We start from the raw sequence: 19573 nt of genomic DNA on the forward strand, positions 1-19573 counted from the left end.
TAACAAGGCTTTATCAAACTAGCATATACACTTATTCCTAGATACCTAAAACAGACAAATCAAATTAAAGTATAAAATTAATGTAGTTTAACATTATTTTATTATAACGCATCTATTGATTGAACATCAGCATTTCGTAGCCACTGGTTGTAAGCTTTACGATAAATGTTTAATCGTTTTTCATAAACTTCATCTTGATGTTTCCACTGAAAAACATTAAATCAAAGTAAGAAAAAACAATGTACTTATATTTATAACAATCAATAAAATTAAAAACATAACCAAACTTACTCGGTTATATTCTTCTGGATAAAATGTTACTTTTTCCAACAGAGAAATAAATGTAGCGCTCGCATTTATGTCGTGAGTTGTTAATTGTTTGACGAGGTAAGTCAAGTAATAAAAGTCGGGATAACGTAAACCTGCACATAAAATAAACACTACATATCCAAGTACTTATAAATACCTTGTTAAAAAAATTACATATGATAAGAAATAAAATGACAAACGAGGATATGCAGCCTAATGTACATCCTTAAATAAACATGTTAGTTTAAAAAAAAGATGCATTAACGAGCAATGGAAATCCAAAGATTTCTGCGATCTCGGGCACTTTTTTTACTATGGAATACAACGCGCTTGTATGAGCAACAATTGCACAATGCAAAACACATGGAAAAATAATGATGTGATAACTGCAGTGTCTAATTAACCAACAGCAGGGGTGTTTTGTTTGATTGCACCACCATAAAAAATTGAACAAACCATTATAAATAAAAGTATCATATCAGATACCTTTAACAAATTAAACTTATTACCAACCTTTATAACCAGATATCATATGAACCTTGCGACGGATACAAGCAGCAATCAGTGTATGCAAAAGTACACTGGTGATTTTCATCTAAAAAGTTTAATATATAAACCATTAGTTTTATGAATAATTTGTTCATTTTTTTTTACTTACATCAGTTTTTTCCATATCTTGAAAAAGTGTTGACCCAAGTTTAAAAGTGTTGCATGAAATCGCATGCACACAATAACTCCGGTAATTTGGCTGTAACTTCTGTTCCTTTATTCGGTTAAAAGTTTTCTGAACAGAAGAAACAATTTATGTTCATGCTTCATTGTTACGTTTAATTTTAGAGTCAAAATTTAAAATTACAAAGAACAAATTATCAAATTATCGTTTAAAACCTGAAAAGTATAGATGCCTGGTAGTCTAAGATAAAATTTAAGTAATATTATTTACTACAGCAAGTTGATGATCCCCCCTAGCAGCTTGCTTGTGTATCAATGTATTGTAAAAATCAACATCCAATTTCACAGAACTATCTTCAGCAATTTGCAAAACTTTTTCTTCCTCTGGGTATGATGGCTTGACCAACTTTACCAAGAGTGTAAGCACCTAATCAGCAGAAACAACACAGTAAACAAAAAAGCATAAATTTAGTGAATGAGCACAAACTACTATGCCCTGAAATTTTACTGTGTTGAACAGCTTTTAATTAGTATTTAATCATATCACTGTATTATAACCTATAAATTATGATCACATTATCACCATCAAATAAGCCTAAGGTTTAGGTAATGTAATAGGTATGTTTTGGCAATACACCACTTTTGATTAAAATATAAAAGTTATAGATAACTATTGGCGAATTATTCGGTTTTAAATTTAAAAAAAAACATGTTTTAATTTTAGCATAGATATGTATGAATAGAGATGTTTTGCTGGAAAATTATTCAGGAAACAAAACGTAAAGAACAACTGCCCAACAAAATGAAGTTATTACTTCGTGCCCAATAATTACCCACCTGAATAGACAGGGATATTTTGTGTTGTTTCAATACATTAATTATTCCTTCATATCCTCCCATTAAATCTAATCTCTTATAAGGTTCCGTGCACTTGGTTAGAGAAGTAACTGTTTCTAAATTACACTGTTCAGTATCAAGTAGATTTGGTATTACAGGTTTCAATCGTACTGGTAAGTTTTTATCAGAATCTTCATATTCAGCAGTAAATGCTTTTAACTGGAAAATAAAAACATTATAGTAAAGTAATTTGTGCGTAAACTTTAATATAAATATACTAATAATAATAAGATACCAATAATTATATATGTAATATTACAATACATTTAAAAAAGGTTTAACAACTTTACACTCCATAATTGCAATTCTATATTTGTACAATTGTTGAAGTGGCATATTAAAGAAAAATCAAAGTTTGTGTATTGATAGAAATGATCAAATGTGATCTAAAGGTATCACCAAAGTTTAAACAGCTTCTGATAAGAAAAGCTTGTCAAAATTACAAGTTAATGCATGGAATTTTCCATAAGCAAAAGTTTCATTTAACTTTGACCATTTCTGTTTTTTAAACTACTGAAGAAAATTCAAAAAAATTCAACGGATTTGGAATAATAGTTCCTTTTTGGTAAATATGTATAAAAAAAATGTAAAATATAGACTTTATTACGTTTTATTTTTTCGGTTGAACTTAGCTACGAACTGTACTTATTTAGCACTTTTTTTCATATTATTTAATTTTCAACATTATTTTATTAAAATGACTGGTGATGTGCTGTATCATTTTCTTTAAAAAGTGAGCTGTTACATTAGTATTAAAAATTACTTTTGAAAAAGTACAATCTGGTATGTCGCTAGGTACAATTCAATAATTAAAACATAGGGAAGTTTATATTATACACACAGAAGCATTCATGGTAAAAAATCCCATGTATTGTCAAACAGTTAATTTTATTTACCCTAGCATTTTTTATACTTAATATTAAGCTGTTTTATAATTTAAAGCTTTGGAGGTACTTTTAGATCACATTTGAGCATCTCTATCCATAAATAGATTTTTAATTTTTGTTGGTATGTCCTTTTAAATAAAAATAATTGTGACTTTGGGTAAAAAGTAGAAGCGCAATTAGACATTATGTATATGACTGAAGATTTTAAAGTCATTATTATTAAGTATAGAGAAAAGTTAAATTATTTATATAAGCTTACCCACAAATAACATTTAATAGACTAAAAACAAAGCCCAAAAGTTAGGGGTTTTTCATTTATTATCCACTTGACTATAGTCCCAGATATTTAGTTAACATGTTATGTTGTTAAACTCACTCCTTTATTTGGTATATTAAATTTCTCACGAGAATACTTCTGTTGTTTTAATGTTTCAATTGGACCAACTTTCTTCTGTGTTGGCAGGTTTCCAAGTAAAAACCTACAATAAATTTTAATAAAACAAGCATTTTTTGGGAATTCATGCTCAAACTGTTAAAATTAAAGTTAAAAAGGCAGCCAACCCTAGACCCAACCTCAGTTCCGCCTAATTTTTAACTTTATAATTAGCTATTGTATTTCAGACATTGTTTAAAACATAGAAATTGTTTTAAAAAAGTATGTGTATCTTTAGATGAGGACATGAGATTAGAAACAAGTATGTTGGGTAATATTTCAACTTACTTTGATGCCATGTTTGCATCACCAATCCCACAGTGCTGTGCAACATTAAGCATGGTTGTAATGTTTTGTCCTGATGGGGTTATTTCTATGGACAACATGCTTCTCCATACCTTAAAAAACAACAGTTTCATATTAAGGTACACATTAATATATTACGTTTTCAACACGTATAGACCACCACCATTCAAAATTTTGTAATCTATTATATGTGCCTAAATTCACAAAGACACTGTTAGACACAGACATTAAATGTACCGACACTGCTATAAACCAGATTGTTAAGACACTTAGGTCTCCTGTGTCCAAACCCAATACAGCTTACCTGCAATGCAAGGTAAAATCCTTCTTCTTTGTGCTTTAGGCAGCTGGTCATAAGTGCACTAAATGTAAGTGCATCTGGTTTAACACCATTTCTTATGCAGTTTTGAAATATTTCAGTTGTTTCCTTAAAAGTGGTATGTCGTGCATAGGCCTGCATGAAATCAAATTATCTCAATTCTTAATGTCAAAAAAATGACAGGATATTGTAATATTTGCCTACTTTCATAATATAACAAGCAGCAAAGAGAAAAGTGAATCAATTAAAAATATGAATGAAATGTTTACGACAAATACACACAAGCGAAAAAGTACCAGTGCTGTGGCAATGTGGTTAGTGGGCTTGCTTCAAACCTAGGCTAGAGGTTTCAAGTCTTGATGCTACAATCATTGTGGCCTTTGTGGGTGTATGTGTCCTTAAGCAAGACACTTATCGGCCATTGCTCCAACTTAGTCATCACTAATTGGTTGTCCAAATTACCACCCCCACCCATACTATATAAAAAACTAATCACCCACAAATTAACATACATGGTAACTCGTAAGCTAGCATGAGCTGTATGGACATTTTATCCAGTCATGCACGGATAAGGCAAGTTTCAAGTAAAATTAACCTTAAAAACACCCAATATATTATACAAACAAAGATAAAAAATTACCATCAATAAAGCATTGCATGTTATCCTGTTTAAGCGGACGTCAGATTCCTTCAATTTTAAATGCAATTTTTTTAAATAAAACATGTCAGCAGAGTCATGTGAATTTGAAACAGCATTGAATAGACTTGTTAGACAAGCCATTGATGCAGTGAGACCATATGACTTTAACTATAATGCAAAATTTGGTTTAAAAGATTGTGTTACACAGTTTTGTACAAAGCTTACCTTGCTGTACAATTCAAAAGCTTTTTTTACTCTACCATGGCGACCAAGTAAACCAATAACAACAGAAAAGTTGTATTCCTGAGGTGGAACTTTATCTATTTTTAGCATTGTTGTTTCAAGAATGGAAAGACACTCATCAACCTACAAATAGATTTTATATTGTAAGTTTAAACATTGCGTTGTTTTATCCTTTCTATTAACCTTTCCCTGACTTGCCAGCTGTTTACATTGATAAAAGTACCATCGTGGAGTGTTCTTCCATTTGTTCGTGACAGGTATATGTTCATCTTCAATAACTTCCAAAGCAATGTTTCCGTGCCGATGTTTAAACACTCGGAAATCTTTAAGATGTTTACATTAAAACCAATTCACCTCTTAGTTATAACAATGTTACAATTAAAATAAATTTAACTAACCTTGTGCTTTTGCAATCAAGCCAAAGGATTCTTTGGAATTACCCAATTCCATATCTGGTTGGTCCAAGTTTACATTTTTGGGGAAATCATTTTTACCTGTAGGCAGAGTTATATTCTTCAGGTACATAAATTAAAACTTAGTGTTATTTATTTTTGAAACATTCAGAAATCGCAGGTGAACAAGGTCCAAAGATAATCAACACCAATGTAATTAACATTTTAATACTTTGTAAAAATTGCAAGCAAACACATGCCATAGAAGGTTCATACATCATACCAAGAGTAAATGATGGTGAAAGCACAATTTTCGATAAAAGCAACTGTACAGGCCCTTCTTTTCCCATTAAAGGGATGGAGCGGCGGAACATCGAACATAATGTATACATAATAATTCCCACTATCACTTTGGTCGCAGATTCGCAGTAAACAATACGAAATCCAAAGTCGCTATTAAGCTGTTTACGCTTAATGTTTGTGTACGTTTGAGTCATGGATGAATATTTTAATGCAATAAGAGAGCGTACATCTAATGTTTAAGCACGTATTATAGTTATCATAAACTTAATCACCCATTTATTTTAAATGAATAAATGAATAAAACTTGCATTATTCGACAGTCGTTATAACCAGAGTCGTAGAAACATCGAGAGTTCAACTGCCGCCACCTATTATATGAATAAAATATCACAAATTCACTGCTTTTAAATTTCGTTTTTATTTTTTCCGATGTAGAAAACAAGTTACGATTATTTTTTTAGACTTTCTTTTTAAATTTGTTTTAATTTTGTCCAACCTTTAAGTTTGTAAAATCCAAGTTTTCCTTTAAATTACAAATTTTATTTTGTACAACCTTTAAAACCTTTTAAAAGTCCAAGTTTCCCCTCAAATTACAGAAAAACAAGCATTTGTTGTAAAGAATACCTGGGGAAGTTCTAAAGAATACCTGATCACTTTATGTAGGCTACAAAAGATGCAGCGATGTCTTTCAATGTCTTGTGGATTAAGTGCTTTGTTGATGTTATGCTGTTTGGTGAAGGTCTACCTAGGTCAAGAGATCCGAGCTAAGGATATTTGTTTTTCTATCTCCATTTTCTGCAACTTAAAGGAAATATTGCGGCAGTAATTTGAAAAATATGTATATAAATTTATTTAAATAAATAAATAAGAAGACAATAATAAAAGACAAAATAAAAAGAAAAGCGAGCAATACAGGTGGATTATGTGATACAAGTTTTGAAATTTGTGGAAAATGAACACAAACAAAATTGATGGCTGAGAGACTATTTTGTCTTATTGTAAAGCTATATAGGCCTAGACTATGATGTAATTGGTGATATTTTTAACAAACAATAACATAAACAAGGCAATACTAGTTCAAAAAGTTGCAAGCGAAGCAAAACTGGAGTTGGCCCGCAAGGAAAGTTCTGATTCTTGAAGAATCAACCACAAAAAAAATAATTAATTGCTAATTATGAGATTTTAACTCTAAGCATTAGCTTGAAAATTTAGAAATATAATTTAAAATTTTATTTTAGTTAAGAAGTGTAAGACTAGACACGCAAAGAGTAAGAACTGAAATAGTATAAAAAATCGTCTAAATATGCAAACAACCAGAACAATTGTTCAATCGCTATCGTTATATATTCGTTTCGATTGATGTACTTGTACCGGTGTCGCGGAAATCTGTTCCCCAGAAAGCTGGTTCCCATAGGCTACTGCACATGCGTAGACACGGTACATTTGTATCAGATATCTTTAAACCTGGTTCCGAACGAATCCTATATTCATGTTTTTTTTATATAGTTTATTCTATTTAATGCGAAAATGTAGGTTTTGTCGCCCTTTTTTATTGTTGATGACGTGTTACCGGTAGTGGTCTGGTTATACTGGTTATACCTCATTATGTATAATTTAAGTTAAAATACAGCATAAATTTCTATTAAAAAGAAAAACCCCTAAACATAAACTTACGAAGTATATCGCATCTAAAAACTGTTATTTTTAGTCGGAAACAGAGTTCTAGAGTCCACATAAAATAAGTTATAAGCAGCCTGTGGGAACCAGTTTTCTAGGGGAACCAGATTTCTGAGACACCGAGCGCTTTTGCGCATGCGCAGTAGGTCAGAACAAATACAATACAAGCTCTAATAAATACGAACCGACTTAAAAAGTTTCGGAAAAAAATATTACTTTATTTTAATTTTTTGGAAATTATTATTTTTTTAATGGAAATAACATGCTAGTGACCTACATAAATGTATGCGGTTGTATTTTCGCGAAATATTTGAAAATTTAAACTAGCATAAAAACAAGTTGGTTAGTGGTACTTACTTTTTCTAGGCAACAAATAACGAACCAACTCAGTTCTGCTTACTTTAAATTAAAAACCAAAGTTTTTACGTATAAAGGTCGTGTCTGGAACGTTTTTAACGGACGGTCGTAATAAATTTGGACCGGATGGTCATTGTGTTTGTTTTGTGCATGCGCAATAGCGGCCGGTACAAATATATCTATCGGAACAAATATATTACGAAAACCGGTTTTGTTGTGAATTTGCTTAAACAAATTGTGATTTTATTTTTTATACAAATAAACGAAAAATCACAAAAAATGGTTAAAAATATTTTCCCATCTACAAACCATTTTGAAGTATATATGATATCATGGCGTTGCATTTTGTTCTTGGACAAAATGCATATTGTTTTAAAGCGTAAACGATACAGCTATGGACATGCTTGTTCTAAATAAGGATTTCACGCAATTCTTTCAGCGTCTCATTCCATCGGTGCAGCAGGGCGAAGCGAACTGGATGACGTCAGGGCGTAAATTGGCGTATATCCTGTAATTTATGCGCGCGGGATCATTCGATTCTCCGGTTGGTTTCATGAAATCCGCCCGGGGGGAGAGGGAGAATGCTCTGCGCAAATTTCCACCAATCAGGAGGTAGCATTGTGGCGCGATCTTGGCCAAATGGAAGAAGACCGCAAATCGAAGTCACTTTTAGTTTCTCCGCGCCCCATAAAGAGTTGTCGCTTGAACTCTAAGATTTTGAATTATTTCGACTATTTTGTTTAATTTGTCGAAGAAATTAACTTAAAGATGGTAAGTTTTTGTTTTATACTATACAGTACACTGAGACCTATTATAATAAATGTATCACAGCTAAGATCATTTTGTATCATAAATTCTGATCAGCTGCTATCATTGTTTATTTGCACAATTCGTTTATTTATGTTCGATTATAGTTTGCTGAAATTAAAGGGCTAAAACTTGTGTATAGTGGGAATCACCCTTTTTATGATTTGATTGTGGTTACCTCAAAGATACAGGGCTTCACGGTCAGAACAGTCATAACGAATGCCTAACGGCGGTCAACGTCGCGTAACTAGAAAATATTGTGCTGTAACATTAATTTACGCTTTAACCCGGGCGATAAGGAGTAATTGAAGAGTCATAAACGAAATAACCCTGAAACCAAGTTTATATTGTTTATAGTTTCTTCGCGTAAGCTCAAATAAAATTGATCGGGTTTGATTGCTGCCTTACTGTAAACGCACATGTAAATATCGCCCATATAGTTGTGTTCGTCGGAAGTTATCCTGGTGTAACCTGACTTCGGAATACAACGGTCGCAGTTCCACTACAGCATACGTATAAACCAATATTACATTGACGTGAAAACGCATGCACCAACAGTCATTAATGACGTTAAACCACAAAAGTAATTCACGTTTAAACAAAAGTTAAAACGGCTTTATCACTGTTGTTGAATTCTTGTATTTGTTTGACGTCATAAACCGCATTAACGTTATAAAACTCTAGCTGTTAAAAGCATGGCACTGTTAAGCTCCACGTAAATTTGCAAATTACAGTATTACCACCACTTCAGAAAACGCGCGTCAAATCAATTATTGCTAAATAACTCCTGGTGTGTTTTATATTTGATTAATGAAGAAATGATAGTTCTAATTTGTGGTATTACCCCAGAATTGAAATCTTTGATTTGGGAAATATTGGGAAATATGTTCCTATAAGTGTCTCATCTTCCCCCACTGTACTACATTACTTCTAAAAATCTCCCAGAGAGAATGCATATCAATTCATGTTGGCCAAGCTGGTGTCCAGATGGGCAATGCTTGTTGGGAGTTGTATTGCTTAGAGCACGGCATCCAACCCGATGGTCAGATGCCAAGTGACAAGACAATTGGAGGGGGTGACGATTCATTCAACACTTTCTTCAGTGAGACAGGAGCAGGAAAACATGTTCCAAGAGCAGTTTTCGTCGACCTGGAACCGACGGTTGTTGGTAAGGAAAACAAATATATAAAACTGTGTATGTACATCACAAAAACAAAAGAAAAAAGGAGTACAACGCGCAACTTCTATGTTGGTAAAAGAGAGAGCTGATACACTCTCTCTTTCGCGGGTCGTTCCCATTTACTATTGTAGTCAATGGAATCTAGGGCGTTTGATGTAGTTTTTCTTCGTTTTTTTTACCAATTTTAATTTATAAAGAAAAATAACTATTTTGAAATATTTCTATATTTCTAACAAACCGTTTATTTGAATTTCTTTAATTAAGTTTATTAAATAATTAAATTTCCTAAATCACGGTTTCGGGCAGTTGCGCGTTCTACTCTTTTTTTATTTCTGTGATGTAAATTAGATGTATGAGCGTTAGCCGTTATTATTAAAATCCCCATTTATCGTAAAGACGAAATACGTACCGGCACGTATAGACAACTGTTTCATCCCGAACAGCTAATCACCGGCAAAGAAGATGCTGCAAATAACTACGCTCGTGGCCACTACACTGTCGGTAAGTAAAGATTTTGTGATTTAATTAAGCCTTTGCTCTTTAATAATGCATACAATATGTTAGTCCCAAACTTTTATTGAAATGCCGTCATAGGAAAGGAACATGTTGATACTGTGCTTGATCGCATTCGAAAGCTTTCAGATCAATGCAGTGGCTTGCAGGGATTTTTGATCTTTCATTCGTTTGGTGGTGGCACCGGCTCCGGTTTCACTTCTTTGCTAATGGAAAGACTTTCAGTGGATTATGGGAAGAAATCCAAACTGGAATTCGCAATATACCCAGCACCTCAGGTTAGCATGTCGTGTTTAAAATATGCATGTTATTATTTTCCAATCATAGAAACTTGCATTTTATGCTGTACATTATAGTATACTATACACTTCAATTTACAGTGAAGTCAAGCTACAATGTGTATTATTTGACTTACAGATATCTACCGCTGTTGTGGAGCCGTACAACTCGGTTCTAACAACGCATACAACCCTGGAACATTCAGACTGCGCATTTATGGTGGACAATGAAGCAACTTACGATATTTGCCGAAGAAACTTAGATGTGGAAAGACCTACTTACACAAACCTTAATCGTATGATTGGTCAGATCGTTTCATCCATCACAGCTTCGTTACGTTTTGATGGCGCTTTGAACGTGGATTTAACGGGTAAACTTTTTTTGTAATTAAAGTTTGTAATGTCCAATGTCTTTATGGTGTTTATAGTAAGATGCTTGGTCACTACACAATACTAAATAATAACAATAAGATCAGACGTTATTATATAATAAACATTGGAAGTAATGGCCAACCCGTTAATGTAATGTCTGCGAATAAGTTTTCTCAGCACCTACATTGGGAATTTTTTACACTTTAGTGTGCATTAAAAATCATAAGGGGAAGTACTTTCTTTTGGTTAATATATATTGTTAAATTACAGAGTTTCAAACCAACCTGGTGCCATATCCACGTATTCACTTCCCATTGGTCACGTATGCTCCAATCATCTCTGCTGAGAAAGCTTACCACGAGCAATTATCAGTAGCTGAGATCACCAACGCGTGCTTTGAACCAGCCAATCAGATGGTGAAATGCGACCCACGTCATGGGAAGTACATGGCATGCTGCATGTTGTACCGCGGTGATGTTGTCCCGAAGGATGTGAACGCTGCTATTGCTGCGATCAAAACTAAACGAACCATCCAGGTAACTAAATTCCCATTCACTATTTTACAAACAAACTCACTTTTGTATTTTCAGTTCGTCGATTGGTGTCCAACTGGTTTCAAAGTTGGTATCAACTACCAACCACCCACCGTTGTACCAGGTGGTGATTTGGCAAAAGTTCAACGAGCGGTTTGCATGTTGAGCAACACAACAGCTATTGCCGAAGCTTGGGCTCGTCTTGACCACAAATTCGACTTGATGTACGCCAAGCGTGCATTCGTTCACTGGTATAACTGATTTACTTGTATTTAAAATGTTCATATTTTATATCGTTTAATATTTGTAAAGGTATGTCGGCGAAGGAATGGAAGAAGGAGAATTCTCCGAAGCTCGCGAGGATCTCGCTGCTCTCGAGAAAGATTATGAAGAAGTTGGTATTGATTCCGCCGAGGACCAGGAAGAAGAGGAAGAATATTAAAGAAACTTGAAATCTTGGGATAAACTTGTGATTTTATGTGAATTTCAGTTTACCGGTCACGTAAAGTGTGTTATTAGTACGCTTAAAGTTGCCTTAAAAATATAAAAGCGGGTTTCACTTATAAATGCTACTCCGGTTGAAACAGTTGAAAGATAATGGTTAAAAAAGGAGAAACAGTATTTTAAGTGGGAAACTTGTGTCTGCACCATTTCGTTATTTCACAGGGTAGTTTGGTTATAAACCTTCCTTACTTTCGAGTTCGTAAAATAACGAGCAACATTCACTTTTACTTCTCGAATTATCGGTAAGATTGAAAAACGGTCGTTAAATAGGAATATTAGTTGTCGGTTAAGAAGAGTGCTAAAAATTCTCAAAAGGTAAGTTACAAAAAAGATCCCAATTAGTCAACGACTCGATTTACGTTGAAAATTTATTTTGTACCAATAAACGTGATATTAGGGTTACACCAGCAAAGCCTGTTAGAGCAAGTTTGAGCAGATTGGCATTGCAGAACTAAGCAATTCTCACACAACTCCCAACATTGTTAAATACTCATTAACCACTCAATTTTGCTGGCGCTGGCAGCTAGGACGAATCTTATGACGTCACAAATCGCGCACAAAATGATATATTTAAACAAGACCGCGGAGCCAATTATAAAAAAACGCAATTTTAAAAATACTAATCTAATAACAAACTTATTTTACGTGTAAACCTCATATTTGCAATAATAACCTCCTACTTTAAACATTGAATTCAAACATATTCTTGGTACCTCTTTAAAGAACGCAAATAGAAAGTAAAAACTAAATTCCAAAATTTTCTGTTGGGGAAAGTGCCAGAGTGCTTCTCCTTAAAGTTTTATTTTTATACAACTTGTTATGTTTTCAAGTCATGACGTGTCCTTAGTTTAACCTTTTTTTCAAATAACGTTTTAAAAAAGTTAGAGATTTATTTTGCCACACCCGCGATATTATACATTGCTAATGGGTTATTGATATTTTAAATTCGTTTGATGGGAAAATAAATATTTGTTGTGTTACTTATGAACTGACCAACTATATCAGCGTTCATCTTAATTATTTTTTTAAAGAGAGCAATAAATAAGGCATGTAACTGCTCGTTTAGCATGTATAGCAAAACTATAATAACAGAAAAAGGTCATATGTTGTTTATGCCTTTTTTATGTACCACGATTAAGTGTAAACTAAACGTGAAGTCTCCATAAAATTCTAATTAAACACATCAGCATATGTATATTTAATAAAGGAAGTGCAAATATTTGCCATCTTATAAACCGATTACAAGATGCGTCATTATTTATCTGATACTTAAAATGACAAGGCGTGGGAAACTTTATTTAAGGCGTTGCCCGAATATAATACATCAAGATATCGACTAACGATCTGATGCTATACGACGAGACGTAAGGTAAGAGCAAGACCATGTTTTCCTATGTTGTTTATAGAAAAAAAAAACTTCGATAATAATTTTTTTCAAAATTCTATTTTGGAATGTTAATATGTCATTTATTTCTCAATTTTTAATTTTTCGAGCACCTGTTAGTTGTTTTTTAAATTTTGCTGCAACGCGTTTGGTAAAACACTATTCCTAAAGTAAAATATTGATCGGTATAGCATGTTTTTATTCAACGTCGTTGTGCTGCTCATTTCCGCTTAATAGTTGTTATAACTTTTCTATATATTATTGATATTTAGCTGATATAATAGGATGGGGTAAGATGGGACACTTAAAGACATATATTGCTTAATATTTTAAAACTCGAAATGTGATATGGTTTTGGGTGGATACCACGAAGTATTACTATCAAACTTTATTAAATGATAACCTTTCGAATAAGATGTAAAAAAACACACGAAAATTTATTTATAGCAATTCTTACAACAGGTGTAATTTTAGCGATTCGCAAACCAGCAGGGGTAAAATAGGACACTTTAAAATACTCGTTGGTATAATTAAAAAATGTATTTAATATTAGGAACACACCTAAAGAACAAGAAACAATATTAAACGCTTTGAAAATCAAAACAAACATTCCTAAATTGCCACACTGCATTAGTTTCTAACATGTTACATATACAGTATATTATGTTATTTTAGAACGAACTGGTGTTGTTAAAAGGATAATAGCTATTGTTACAACTACTTGATAAATAATGTATCCTATAATTGAATTTAAACTGATAGTAACAGTACATTTATAATTACCTGTAAAGTTATTATTTTACCACATTTTAGTATTGCTACAATGTAGTTTGCCCAAGACTTTTCTTAAAAATTTCATTACGTTCCAACCCCACCATTATATGGGACCAAATGCTAATATATTACCATTGCAGATACACCTAAATGTTCTTTAACTTAAAAGAGTGCGCAACAAAAGAGATTCATATTTAACTTATTTTAAAATACTTATAACAAAGTTTAAACACAGCATTGATCCATAAAAAGTTAAATTGTTAAAAGTAGGCTGCGATGCCACGGTAACGTTTAGTTTTATTACATAACATTATAAATCATCCCGTGTGATGATTCAGACTAAGAATCTGCAAGATAGTTTGATTTTCTTTACTACAAATATTGATGTCTTTGATTTGTAGTTTTCTCATTCATTCTGTAATTGGAGAAAGAACCATTATCGATATGTTACGTCATTTGACGTCATTACTTCAAGATGACGTTATTGAAGTAACAAACGGTTACTAGGTGATACCTTGTGTTTGCGTCACAACACCTTATAACGCAGCGTATACTAGTTAACATTATATATATGTATATATTGATACATTATGTGCCGACAGCGTTTATTTAGCTTGGTTTCAATTTTACCTTTAATTAATTTTATTATTGTGATTTTAGCTCAAAATTCACCTTCTTTTGTACGAGGTAAGTACAACATTGTTTTGTTTTCTGCATGTCTGAATTTATATTATTTCTAGAAAAGCTTCACATTATTTTAAATTTACGAATGCTTTTTTTAGATGAAAATTCTGATCGTTCTTTCTCTGCTTGCCTTAACGGTTTTATCGAAGCCGTCCCCGCGACTTAGACCGCCTGGTGCAAGTGAGTGTATAACTGTATAAGCAATTCAATAAAAAAACGTTGTTTTCATGAAATTGCGGTCATTGTACTTTGTAGTTATTATACTGTTTTCGAAGAAGTTAATTGACGTTTTGCAGACTTACCACGGAAAGAAAAGGACAGTTCTGGTTACCACCGAGTCTGCTACTATACTAACTGGAGTCAGTACCGTCCAGGAAATGGAAAATATATCCCTGATGATGTAGATCCGTTTTTGTGCACCCACATTGTTTATTCCTTTGTTGAAATTGGAAGTAACAACCAGGTAAGAGAAATTTAAGTAGCCTATATTTGTTAAGCCTTTTTTTAAAGTAGTGTAATAACTACATTTTACCAGCTGAAACTTCGAGAATGGAACGGAGACCAACTCATTGACAGTTTACTGACAAAGAAACAAACTAATCCAGATCTCCTTATCACAGCTGCTGTTGGAGGGTGGAATTTCGGCACAGAACGATTTACTGCCGTATGTGAAAATGAAGCAAATATGAGGGTAAGCATAAACATTAGCAAACACCAACTTTGTTGGCAAATACCGAAAAAATGATCTTTTTTTAAATATTTTAATGTTTGTTTTATTATTTCACTCGTATTTAACATGTTTGTCTTCCCATGTGTATCTATCTAGTTCACGTATTCTTCTGTGGTTCTTCACATCAACACATTAACCCTACTATACATTATTAGATGTTTGCAAAAACATCAGTAGACTTTCTTCGACAATTTAAATTCGACGGTCTTGACATGGATTGGGAATATCCAGGATCTCGGGGTTCTCCTCCAGAAGATAAACAACGATTTACTCGACTGTTGGAGGTTGTGTTATTATATTTCTTCAGTTCGATAATTATTAAATTCGTGTTTTTGCAAAAAAAGGTAAACTTTTACATAACAATTGCGCCGCCATTGTCGGGACCTTTTAGTTAAACTTCAGGGTTATTTGCAAAGGTTGTGTAATAATACTTCTCGGAAAAGCATGTGTTCCATTCCTACGATAGCACCTGCACGATTTCTCACGTGCGTGGCGCTGACCAAACATGGCTGAACCAAATATAGCTGCAATAACTCTGCTAATAGTGTTTGTAATATTTGCTAAAGATTCTTATGGAGGAGTATGAAGCTGAAGCACTTAGCACCGGTAATCCACGACTTTTGCTTACCGCAGCCGTTCCTGCTGGTCCGTCTACGATTGAAGCGGGCTTTGAAATAAATGCCGTCTGCAGGTAAGCAAAAGTTCGCCAGGTCCTATATATTATACATTTTTTTATACAAGAGCCAGATCCTATACTGTACAAGAAAATTTATACATAACATCTGTCTTATCACAAGTGAGTTTTTCCGCCACGTGAGGACAGTTACCTGTTATTCATTTCGAGAAGACGTGGTGCTGCTGTTGCGTTTTTTAGGGCTACCAGAGTACTATAACAAGGTCGAGCTTAAACTTTACCTGTATTCTCAGTTAGACAGCATTACTTTTCTACAGTATTCTTGACCTGGTTCATATTATGACATACGATTTCCACGGAGGATCATGGGAAAAAAACACAGGACACAACGCCGCACTTTATCCAAGTCCACCCGGCACCATACAGAATGACTTCAATATTGTATGTTTGAAATACCAACATTATAGAAATAAGGAAAAAAACAATTATCTAACATAACTATAGTCCAATAATCCATATTTTTTAAGTATATTATCAGAATATATACATATTTTTAATTCTCTTAAAATATAACCTATTTATGACAAAGCAAAATACTTTATATTTTGACATCGTACCAATCATTTTATAACTTTATTTACCAAATTAAATTCAATTGGTTCCCGCATGATCAAAGTTTAATTTAAAATAATGTTACTTTGTTGTATTTTAGGAAGAATCAGTTAACATTTGGCTTACGAATGGTTGCGACCCAAAGAAATTAGTTTTGGGTGTTCCAACTTATGGAAGGTACAATCATTTTGTTTTTGTTGTTTCCTTTTCATCGCCTACAACATTTTTATCATTTTTTAAATTTGTTTGACTTTTGCAGAACTTACACTTTGTTGGATCCATTAAAATTTGGCTTTGGTGCGAATGCGACAGGACCTGGGGATGCTGGGACATACACAAGAGAGGCTGGTTTTCTTGCATATTACGAGGTGCAATTTATACTATCTTGAAAAACGTCTGTCTCTCGTTTACATATCACATTTAGGATATATATGTGGGGGGAAAGACGGGACACTTCAGCACATGTTGATTTCCGAACTCATAAAAATAGATGGTTATGGAAAGATACCATGAATAAGTACTATCATTCCTTTATTAATTAACAACAAATCAAAAAATATATATTAAAACTTACGGGGTATTTACCCATTAACTCTGGATTATAGACAGGCACGCTTACCAACTATGTTGCCTATACAGTCTGTTATTGTTTGAACAATAATGGGCATTGTTAAAACATCGATAGAAAATAGTGTATCTTGAAAATGCATATGAACTTGTAAAACGGAAAATTAATAATAACTTTGAATGAAGTGGTAGTAAACAAAGAACATTCAAAGGATTATAAAACCGTATCCTCACAATTCCCACAGGCCGTTGGTAATTATTTAAAACACGATCAGGATATTTGGATACAAATGTGATAAAGGTGTCCCATCTCCCCTCACCCTTAATGACCTCTGCCAAGTTCTCTTAATTTAGACATATTGACCCCTGCCTAGTTTTCTCTTGTACATACCTCATCTTTTTACAAAACAAAAGTAATTTATGAGATAAAATGAAACTGTACGAAATACTTTATCCTATGTTATGTAACTACGATATACTGGATAGCTAATTCAAATTGTAACTCCAAAATATCGACAGTTTTAAAACAATTCAGCTAGCATTCAAAATGAGCGTCCTAATGTTATGCTTTTTTCACCCTTTGAAAAAATATTGTAATCGTTTAACACCGAATTTTAATACTAAACAACAGTTATCACCTTTGTTGCACACTTTGTTAGACCGTGAGAATACTGTTGAATTATATATACTGTAACATTTGTTTTTGTCCGTCATTAAATCGGTTCCCGTAAAAGGAGTGTTTAAAAAGTCTCGTCTCTTCCCCCATCCTACTATAAATAACATTGATCCGTATATGTTTGATAATCATAAACGAAAATTGGTATACGAATTATAGCGCCGAATCAAATTGTTGACGTAAAGGCACAGTTTCTACGTGTTACCCGCAGTACAATAGGCTTTCCCAGTTAATAAAAAGTTTTAACGTATTTGTCCTGTCAGATATGTCCATATATGAATGATCCTGCAGCAAATTTCATTTGGAGTGATTATGCAATGGCACCAGCTGTGGCTGTAGGCGATCAATGGATTTCTTTTGACGATGTCAACTCCATCGAATACAAGGTAACGTATAAAGAATAAGTAACTGTCTATTTCATAAAAGCAATGTTTGCAGATCAACTACATGAAATCTTTGGGTTTGGGTGGAACAATGGTGTGGGCGGTCGATAATGATGATTTCCAAGCTACATGTGGCTACAAAAACCATCTTTTAAGGTCAGAAAATTATTAACAACACAAATAGTTGATTTACCGGTTGCTGTTTTTCTAGGCAAATGTATTTCTTGCTTGTCGGTGAGAACAGTCCAGCATGTGGTATCAAACCAACAACAACTGCTGTCACTTGGTGGCCACAACCTGATTACACAAACCCACCGCAAGAAATAGATTGCTGGTATCCTTTGCAACCAGGCGAAACAACTCCAGCTGTTACCACGAAGACCACAGTAGCAACTCCAGTACCAACCGAACCAACCACCAACCCAAATACACCTGGGGGCACACCATATCCAGACACAACAACCAACAGAGTAGTTACACTACCTCCTTGCGAAGGTTCGTGGAACGCTGAATTGGTCATTATTCTGTAATTTAAAATATTAATCTTCTGTGTCTTTAATATTCTATCACAATGCAAACGATCGTTCTCTTATTTGCAGGTCCCGATTGCTATCTTGAGTGCACATTGAAACCAGATGGATTTTATGCGGACCCTCATAGATGCAACTGCTTTTATCAGTGTTCAGATAAGCAAGCTTTTCCCAAATGTTGTTCGGTAAATGGGTATACGAGTTGTCTTTTATAACTAAACTATTTGTTAACTTTCCACCAGAACGGTCTGCTGTACAACCCAGAGATCGTCGCATGTGATTACCCCGAAAACGTTGATTGTTCTCAAACGTTGGCACCCACTAGTCCGCCAGCACCAACAACTACCACAGAACAACAGTTCACCACTACATTACCAGTGACACAAACTACCTTGCCTGCTACCGCTGGACCAGGTAAAGACAACGGTTTTATTGCTTCCAATTTTGTCTGTTTAGAATTTCGTTAAGAGCAGCCTACTAATCTATTTTCGGTCTAAGGAGAATTCTCTTGCACCAATCAAGCAAATGGCGATTACGTCGACCCTCAAGATTGTCACAGGTTTTATCAGTGCGTGGGTGAAGAAATTTCTTCAGTTCATGAGTGTCCTGCTGGAACTTATTTCAACGGCCTGACGTGCGATTGGGAATCGACCACCGTACCTTGCACAACTCGTACCTAATAAGCTACGAAACGTGGTACACATATAACATAGCGTTAATTCGTGGAATCAAGTGTATGTTGTTTAATGACTCCCGTGCGTATGTAACGTAACTGTAATTATAACATAGGTGCAAAATACATTTCTGAATAATTTAAGTGTGTCTTGGCTAATTGCACAGTAAAACAAAATAAAAGGCCCGTTAAACTGGTCAAAAGTACAATAAGGCAGAGCGGAATTAATAGGCATATTCTTTCGAATCCATTTAGTTTGTGGCATATATTCTGTATAGTGGTACACAAACACCGTTCCCTAATT

The 19573-nt window shown here is 33.8% G+C and overlaps 3 protein-coding genes across 3 annotated transcripts; 2 read left to right on the forward strand and 1 right to left on the reverse strand.

The window, feature by feature from the left end:
• Positions 1 to 45: 45 nt before the first annotated feature.
• Positions 46 to 5612, reverse strand: LOC149742363 (pentatricopeptide repeat-containing protein 1, mitochondrial-like). Its single transcript, XM_089892642.1, has 14 exons — positions 5382 to 5612; positions 5105 to 5200; positions 4890 to 5029; positions 4689 to 4829; positions 4464 to 4631; positions 3809 to 3958; positions 3487 to 3596; positions 3142 to 3244; positions 1819 to 2037; positions 1253 to 1408; positions 968 to 1093; positions 823 to 904; positions 292 to 422; positions 46 to 206 (listed from the first exon to the last, which is right to left on the reverse strand). The coding sequence occupies exons 1-14, from the start codon at positions 5593 to 5595 to the stop codon at positions 102 to 104; spliced, it is 1941 nt and encodes a 646-aa protein (XP_089748768.1). The 5' UTR covers positions 5596 to 5612; the 3' UTR covers positions 46 to 101.
• A 2451-nt stretch (positions 5613 to 8063) lies between these two features.
• On the forward strand, positions 8064 to 11685 carry LOC149742364 (tubulin alpha chain, testis-specific-like). The gene is made up of 8 exons (XM_089893944.1): positions 8064 to 8206; positions 9188 to 9410; positions 9819 to 9923; positions 10017 to 10213; positions 10353 to 10584; positions 10856 to 11121; positions 11176 to 11369; positions 11431 to 11685. The coding sequence occupies exons 1-8, from the start codon at positions 8204 to 8206 to the stop codon at positions 11558 to 11560; spliced, it is 1350 nt and encodes a 449-aa protein (XP_089750070.1). The 5' UTR covers positions 8064 to 8203; the 3' UTR covers positions 11561 to 11685.
• Positions 11686 to 14331: 2646 nt separating this feature from the next.
• On the forward strand, positions 14332 to 19567 carry LOC149742365 (chitinase-3-like protein 1). The gene is made up of 15 exons (XM_089893947.1): positions 14332 to 14467; positions 14563 to 14644; positions 14761 to 14927; positions 15000 to 15155; positions 15350 to 15478; positions 15761 to 15885; positions 16146 to 16269; positions 16541 to 16617; positions 16700 to 16808; positions 17947 to 18069; positions 18122 to 18222; positions 18278 to 18561; positions 18666 to 18781; positions 18839 to 19010; positions 19095 to 19567. Exons 2-15 carry the CDS (start codon positions 14563 to 14565, stop codon positions 19274 to 19276), a joined length of 1947 nt encoding a protein of 648 aa, XP_089750073.1. The 5' UTR covers positions 14332 to 14467; the 3' UTR covers positions 19277 to 19567.
• The last annotated feature ends 6 nt before the right edge of the window (positions 19568 to 19573 follow it).

The sequence above is a fragment of the Ciona robusta genome, chromosome 1 (genome assembly GCF_009617815.1).
Source record: "Ciona robusta chromosome 1, ASM961781v2".
Classification (NCBI taxonomy): domain Eukaryota; kingdom Metazoa; phylum Chordata; class Ascidiacea; order Phlebobranchia; family Cionidae; genus Ciona; species Ciona robusta.